At 60.6% G+C, this 7634-nt stretch overlaps 1 protein-coding gene across 2 annotated transcripts; it reads left to right on the top strand.

Moving 5' to 3' along the window:
- The first annotated feature begins 420 nt into the window (after positions 1-420).
- On the top strand, positions 421-2179 carry LOC104875971 (golgin subfamily A member 2-like). 2 transcript variants are annotated; one of them, XM_010643745.2, is made up of 4 exons: positions 421-534; positions 817-955; positions 1517-1589; positions 1731-2179. In XM_010643745.2, the coding sequence occupies exons 1-4, from the start codon at positions 460-462 to the stop codon at positions 1759-1761; spliced, it is 318 nt and encodes a 105-aa protein (XP_010642047.1). In that variant the 5' UTR covers positions 421-459; the 3' UTR covers positions 1762-2179. The 2 variants fall into 2 exon arrangements, with proteins under 2 accessions (XP_010642047.1, XP_033613951.1); XM_033758060.1 differs by lacking the exon at positions 1517-1589.
- Positions 2180-7634: the final 5455 nt, after the last annotated feature.

The raw sequence follows: 7634 nt of genomic DNA on the forward strand, positions 1-7634 counted from the left end.
TAGGCTCGTTCTTCTGCACAGGCACCTGGTCATGCAGCTGCAAGACACAGAACAGGAAAAAATGGTGGCCCTGGACAGGATCCCAGGAGATGCAGGTGATGGAGCTGCTGAGGCGGGCCCTGGATGGGGTTCCCCGGCTGCCTCTGACTTCGCACTTTCCATGCTGCCCACAGGAGGACCTGGAAGCCTCCAGGCTGCAGGAGGAGCAAGCGGCCCCGCTGAGAGTCCTGGCCCTGGCTGGGGCAGGTGAGCGGAGCTGCCCGGGGCAGGGTGGGCTGAGGAGCACCCTGACACTGAGTGGAGCTGGAAGAGACCTCTGCAGTGCAGCTCATTCTCCACCAGGGGGCGGTGGCCCAGGGGACATGACAGGTGGGTGCAGAGGGGCCCGGGCCGCTCTGTCTCCCTTGTGGGTCTCACTGGGGACTCTCCTGTCTGCTCCCATTTTTCAACGAAGGGGACATGGAGGAAAGGCCTGTGGAGGCTCCGGGGTCCAACACCACCATCCCCGAAGACTCAGGCAGCTCGGAGGCCTTGGTGAGCACCACTGCACTGTGTCTCTTCTCCCCGTGCTTCTCCCTGTGTCCCGCTGGGTCCCTTCGCACAGCCCAGAGCCTTGGTCTCCCACCCTCTCGTTTCCGTGGACCTCACACCTTCCCTGACAGTCTTTGCTCAGATGGGTTCCTCTGGGAAGCACAGGTGCCGGTGAGAGCGGGGAGCTCCTTTCTGCTCCTTTCCCCTTTGTGTCAGGAGGACCCCTCGGGAACCACAGCCACTTCTGCAGACCGCATTTTTAATGATGGTCCTACCCCTGCCCAGGAACACCAGGCTCCGCTGCCCAGACGCCTGAGGCAGCAGAAGGGGCAATGCCAGCGCCTGGCCCATCTGGCGGCCCTGACCCAGGACACACCTGGGCACGGGGCTCCCACCCCCAGGAGTACGCACGGGAGAGCTGCAGGTGAGCCGGTCCTGCCCGGCTGGGAAGGGTGGGCAGGGCAGGTGGGCACGGAGCCCTGTCCCTGCCGCTCTGGCTCCTTCTGCTGGGGTCTTGGAGAGAGAGGGGGAGCAGGAGCATCACTGCCCAGAGCTCCGTGAGGAACTGGGTGACACTGGTGAGCCAGCCACGGCCCAGGGAGCACAGGCTGCGAGGTGTGGGGCCGGGAACCCTGCAAGTGATGCCTGACCGCTGTCTTCCTCCCACTGCAGAGCCCGATGCCATCTGCGCCAGAGAGTGGGTGGTAGGGAAAGAAGAGGGGCATCGGGAGGAGGAGGAGGAAGAGGAGAAGGAGGAGGAAAAAGAGCAAGGGGTGGAGGAGGGAGAGAAACAAGAGCATAGTAAAGATGAGGAGGAGAAAGAGGAGGAGAAGGAAAAAGAACAAGGGCAGGAGAAGGAAGAAGATGAGGTTGAGGATGTGGAGGAGGTGGACAGAGAGCGCTGCAGGTAGGGCTGCACATCTCCCGGTGGAGTCAGGGGGCCCACCGCGCCCTCTCCCTCCGGGTAAAGCTGCTTGTGCTGCAGCAGGTGGCGCTGCTGCAGGAGGACGATGGCAGGTCCTGTCAGGGCCAGTGGGTGGCCGCCGCACAGACCCGTGGTGAGGAGCCCACGGCAGGGCCCAGGAACACCCGGGACGTTGGTGCTGCAGCCGCGGGGGGCGGTGAGTGGAGCCTGGGAGGGGGCAGGGGCAGGATGGGCAGGGGCACAGTGCTCAGCGCCCGCTGCTCTCTCCCCCAAGGTGCTCCAGAGGGGAGCTCTGCTCACCTTGAGGAGCCCCCAGGAGAAGAGCCCCGGCCGGGGTCCTTCCCACAACCCCAGCTGCCTGAGAGTGAGAACCCCATCAGGGCCCAGGCTTGGGTCTTCATCCCTTGGTGCCCTGCGTGCGGTTTTGCTACCTTGCTGAGGAAAAGGACACCGCGCAGCTCAGTTTGATTCCAAGCCTTTCTCCAGCAAAGCCTGGAGAAGCGGGGCCAGGGCTCTGCCCCCACTGTTCCCCATTCAGTCCCTGCCTCCCTGTCCCTCCTCTCCTCCCACCTCCCTGTTACCCCTATAGGAGCAAGAAACGCCACAAATTTCCTTTTCATTGAAAATGTTTTAACTGCTGGGCTGGGAATTCAGCTCAGTGGTTCTGCTGCCTGCCTCCCCAGCTTGGGGACTGAGTTCGATCTCCTGCACTGTACAGATATTCCACAGCATAAACAAAAGCGTTTAGAAAATGTTTTAATTAAAAAATTAGAAAATATTTTCTTTTTATACAACTTCTTTATGGGTCAGAAGGACAGGAAGAGGAAATATAGATGGGATCGTGGTGCGCTGGTCCCACAGGTCCTGTGGAATTTGATTTCCGTGGTTGGGAATAAATGGCTTCATTTGTCTGCCTGGCCTGGCCTGCTCCCCTCCCCAGGTCCTGGGCTGACTGAAAATGGCAAGGATGAGGGAGAGTTCCCGCCAGCAGAGGGCGCACTGCGGGCTGTGCAGAGCCCCAGTGTCTGAGCTGGTCCAGCAGGGCGGGTGGCACCTTCCTGTCCTGTCACCTGGACGCTGCAAGGGCAGGGCGAGGGCACCGCCATGGGGCTCCAAGGACATCTTGCCCTACCGGGCCACAGACAGGAGTCAGATCTGACGGTGAGCAGGGAACGGAGTGGGCAGCACCTAGTGGTGCTAATGCGTGGTGCAGGATTTCCAGTCCCCTCTCTGGTCCTGGGCCCACCCACACCCAGGGGCTGGTTCCTCGTGTCCAGCCCTGCCCGGTGCAGGCCCCAGCCCTCCTTCAGCCAGATGGAGTTTGCGGCCCTGCCCCCTAGTGCTAGGACTCACTGGTACTTTTTTTCCCCCTGGTAAGAATCCTCTAGGGGACTGTTCAGCAGCCCTGGATCTCTGAGGACTTTGGTGACTCGGCTCCATGCTATGGACGCAACTGATATTCCAGCAGATACACAGGAGTCTTGTGTGGGCAGGGGTGGAAAGGTGCCCCTCAAAGGTCTCCTGTATTTTGAAGCTGTTGGATGCGGGGACAATGGACTCAATCTCTAGTTTTCTGCTTTATCTCCAAGGCTACTGCAGATAGGATCAGGAAAGGGCTGCATGGAGCACCTGCACTGTGCCCAGTGGGATCCTGGCCAGCCCATCCCGAGGCTGCAGATTCCGGTTACTTCCTGGTTTATTTGGCAAGTGACCTCTTTTGCATGGGAATACATCCTCCAGTCTGGGCTATGGCTGGTCTGGGGCAACGTGGCTCTGTCCCCTCGTAGGTTTGTGGGCACAGTCCACATGGGGTCCTGTCGTGGGGTAAGGGCAGGAAGGAGTGTGTCCAGGGTCCTCCATGGTCTGTGCCTCTCTTTCCCTCCCAGGGTCGCTGCTGTGGAAGGGCTGTGGGAAACTCGTCCTTTTTCAGGACCCCTGTCCTGGTACAGGCTTCACAGACCGCACGGGCTCCTCCTTCCATCCAAGCCTCTCCCGTGCCCTTGCCTGAACTCCCAGCTTCCCGACTCCCAAAGAGCCCCCAGGGAACCTCTGCAGCAAACAAGGAAAGATGGAGAGCAGCCCCCAGGGGCGAGGGCAGGCAGCCCTGTGACCGTGCACATTTCCTTGGGCCCGGGCCAGGCCTTCCTTTTCCTACCCCACACTCTCCTGCCCTCAATACACAGGCTGGCGACCCTCGTCCCGGGCTCTTCCTATGGGCTCCAGAGGGCTAGGAAAATGGAGCAGAGTGGCAAGAGGGAGAGAGGTGCACACCTCGGCTGGCTGGGGAGAAGGGGTCTAGGCCCAGAACGCTGGGCTCCTGGGGGGTGGAGGGAGAGGTGTGTGGGGTTCCAGCGACCCCTGGTGGTCGTGCTGCAGTGGCAGCCACAGGAGTTCCATCCCTGGCCCAGGCCATGGCCACTTCGGTTGTGTCTCTGGGTGCTGGAGGTGCTGGTGTTGGTGGATTTGATGGAGGTGGGGGTGGTGCAGGCAGAGGTAGTGGCAGCTGTCCACCGGCCATGTGAGGGTGAAGGCCTTCCCAGCAGAAATCCACTAAAGCCCCTGCCGACCAGGACTCATAGGCCTTTGGCCTGAGGCCACTCCCTCATGTGCGAATTGCGCCCATCTCTTGGTCAGCACCTATAGATACTATCAAGTAGTTTTGTCAGGTACAACTGCAAACACGATTTTGCACACAGCACAGGTGCTCTGGGAAGGTGGATGTGGTGCTAGGTGACCTGGAAAAGGCACTGTGTAGACAGACACAGCTCAGACTCCTACACAGAAAGCCCCACCTCTCCCCCTGCAGTGCCAAGCCCACCTCCTGGCCCGGCTCCCCCGAGAGTGGAAGCTGGCCGCTCTGCCCCCCAGGGCTGGCCCTCCAGCTGCCCCAGGGCACAGGGGATGGACGGAGCTGTGCAGTGAGGAGGGGCCAGGCTCTGGGCTGCAGAGAGGGGAGGACACCCGTGTGTCAGCCACACAGTGCACAAGAGGGTCGTGTGGCGGCTTCCTCCTGTGGCCTCCACTCTGCTTGATGTCTGTGAAACCTCCCTCCCCAGGGCCCCCTCCTCCTGTCCGAGTGCTGAAGAGGCCCTAGGCATGCGTGGGTTTCCCCAGTGAATTCCAGTGCTATCCAGGGATGTTCGCCATGGGGAGTACAGCCACTGACACATGGGCAACGTTCTAACTTCCTAGTTGTCATGGAAATGGAAGTTAAAATGACACAGTCTTGTCTGCGATGTGCATGAAGAACTGGGAAAAGATCCATACATGTACCTCAGTGACACACATTTGTGAATAAATCCTAAGAAGACGAGGGCTAGGCCGATTCAAAAGTTACTGAGAGCATTTTAAAAGACCTTTTTAATTGTGATAAATACCACAGAAAGCACAATTAGAATCTGGGTACAGCTGAATGAATCATCCTACAGCAACCCCAGGGTGGCACCCGGTAGACCCCACCTGGTCCTGGTCACGGTGCCCCCTGAAACCACAGCTTCCCCCTCCCTCGGTGGGGAGACGACGGCATCTTTGTCTCCCCAGACTGCAGGGCTCGCGCCCAGCGTGCACAGGTCAGGACAGCCCTCCCACCTCCTAGGGGTCCTCAGGTCCGCACCCAAGGCCTGTGTTCTGGCCTTGGCCTCTTGGCTCCGCAGCGCAGGAGCCGTGCAGAGGGCAGGCAGGACGGCAGGGTCCCTGGCCTCCCCAGACACTGTGCATGGCGCTAGCACAGCACCCGGGCGGCAGTGTCCGGGACCGCGTTCCTTCTCCCAGCCTCTGTGCACAGCACGCGGCTCCGTGGCCGGAGCAGTTCCCAGCCCCACAATGCTGGTCCTTCGTGCTCTCAGCTGGCCTCCTTCGCAGCCAGGAGCCTGATTCTCCGATTCTGCGTCCCCACCCAGGCCACGCCAACTCAGCGTCTGCCCCTTCTCCCTGTGCACACAGCTCACTGGCTCTGCCAGGTCCCCAGGACCTCCCTGCAGGAAAGAGAGAGCAGCAGGCCTGGCCACCTGCTGTCCCCTCGGTGTGTGTGCCCTAAGGAGGACCTCCGAATTGAATTGGGCTTCCAGAGGAGAAGAAATACTCCGGTCCTTACGCATATTTTCAAAGAAGTCTGGACAGGAGGATGAGATCCCGGAAGGGGAGCCCAGGCCGGGGGCTGAGGGGTGGGGGATGGGGAAGCGGCCTGGCTTGGTCGGGGCAGAGTTGGGCAGGGTGGGGCCTGGAGAAACATCCCGGTCCCTTCCTGCCCTTTCCATTCCTTCCTGTACTTTGTTCTTTAAAAAGTCCCCCTTGCGTCCCCAGCATACAGGTTCAGTGTCTTGTAGCATTTGGCCAGGCGGGTGTTTCGCGGTGGTCACTTTGGTGTGCTAGATCACAAGGATTCCCGTGGGTTTAGGCAGAGGTTTCGGTGGGGAGGCTTAGCAGGAGAAGGCTGCCCAGTCCTGTCACAGTGTCGGCGTCAGGCAGGGCCAGGCCCGGACAATTCACTGGACTCGTGGTGAGGACCTGCATCCTGACACAGGGCCTTGTCCCAGGTCCATCTCCCAGCCTGAGGGACAGGCTGGACAGTGAGGGACGAGCAGGCTGCGTGGTCGGGGACAGCCAGCTGCCTTCGTGAGTCCATGGCCCCAACAGAACTGAGCACAGATGTGAAGTCGGGTGTGGGTGCGGACTCTCTCGGGAGGACAGGGATGCTCAGGCCCATTGGGCAGGGTCTGGGGGACACAGACTGGGCACCCGGACCGCTGGCATCCAGTTCTGGTCCTGGCCCTTAGGACACCTCGGGTGGAGCACTGTCACTGCATTCTGTGGGAGTCCGTGGGCTCAGGTGGGGAGCAGCCCTGGGCAGGTGGTCTGAGTCCCACCCCAGCCCTGGGCCTGGGCCCTGTTTCCGTCTTGGCTGTTGAGATGGGGGTCAGAGCAGGTGCTGAGGAGGCCAGGTCAGGCTGGGGAAGGGGCCTCCTCTGTGAAGCTCGGGCCCCACACGACTTAGGATTTGTGCCGGGTGCAGGAGGCTGAGGAGGGAAATCCAAGTGGAGAGGAGCCTCAGGCTGGGACAGGGCTGTGGACACGAATTAACTTCTTCTCAGGACAGGAGTTAGCTCAGAGCCCGTAGCTCATCTGTCCTGTGGCTGGCATTTGCTGCCCGTCTGAGGTTCGTGGTTCTCCCACATCAGCCTGGCCTCTGGTGGATGTTAGTCACAGCCCCTAGCACTCGAGCCAAAGGCTCTCAAAGCTGAGTCACCCCACAGCCTGCATACGTGTGTTTGGCCACATCCCCGAAGGACCAGTGGCATCCCTGGCCTCAGACTCATTTCCTGCCGAGACCACAGACGGCCACATCCTGTATTTCTCTCCAGGTCGCAGATGAGGCAACAGCAGGCCTCTTGGCAAGCTGTGCAAGGTTCCAAAGCTCACAGGCAGCAGGGCTGGGGCCTGGGGCCCAGATCTCTGGCCCCAGAATCCGTGGGACACTGGATTCAACCGTAGGCTCTCCCGTGCCTGACCCCGGCTCACTGAGTACTCACTATCGTGCTTGGTGCTGCTGGCACAAGTGAGCGGGTACAGAATCCCAGGCCCTCATGGTGTTCCCAGCTGACACGTTTATCTATGTGTTCGGTGGGCACTGGGAATGAGCAGCTGGTGGGGCGGCTATGCAAGGTCAGGCAGGATGAAGTAGGAGGAAGCTGCTATTTTAGGTGGCTGCTCAGGGAAGGTCTCTGGGGAGGGGGCGCTCTGCAGGTTGGGTCAGAATTGAAATCAGAACTTGAGATGCACCGAGGCAATTCCACCTGGACCCGGAGCTGAGGGGAGAGGGGAGTGGTGGGGGACGGGGTCAGGGGGCGAGGCATGGGCCCTGGAACGGCCAGCTGTCTGGAAGGGGAGACAGACAAGGAGCAACCGGGGAGGTGGGGAGACAGTCACGTGCCTCTGGCATCCAGCAAGCCAGGTAGAGGGTTTCTTAGGTAGAGGGGATAGACCTGGCAGAGCCTGTGGGGGTCAGGGGTGGGGCCTTGATGCAGCCACTGGGGCTGGCCAGGCTTAGTTCATGTGACGTCCTGCTGGCCAGAGGAGCCTGCAGCCTGAGCCTCACTGTCCTTCCTCAGAGAGATCCTCCTGTCCCTTGTTTCTCCTCCTCTGCCAGCACCCTGCAACTCCTGTCCTCTGTATTCATCAG

This window comes from Fukomys damarensis, unplaced genomic scaffold, assembly GCF_012274545.1.
Source record: "Fukomys damarensis isolate Sample0158 unplaced genomic scaffold, DMR_v1.0_HiC HiC_scaffold_33, whole genome shotgun sequence".
Taxonomy (NCBI): Eukaryota; Metazoa; Chordata; class Mammalia; order Rodentia; family Bathyergidae; genus Fukomys; species Fukomys damarensis.

Bases quoted from the DNA above. Each gene is read 5' to 3' on its own strand.
- LOC104875971 (XM_033758060.1), top strand. From the start codon at position 460: ATGGAGGAAAGGCCTGTGGAGGCTCCGGGGTCCAACACCACCATCCCC. The intron at 535-816 runs GTGAGCACCACT...ACCCCTGCCCAG, and splicing joins CAGGCAGCTCGGAGGCCTTG to GAACACCAGGCTCCGCTGCC. The intron at 956-1,730 runs GTGAGCCGGTCC...CTCTCCCCCAAG, and splicing joins TACGCACGGGAGAGCTGCAG to GTGCTCCAGAGGGGAGCTCT.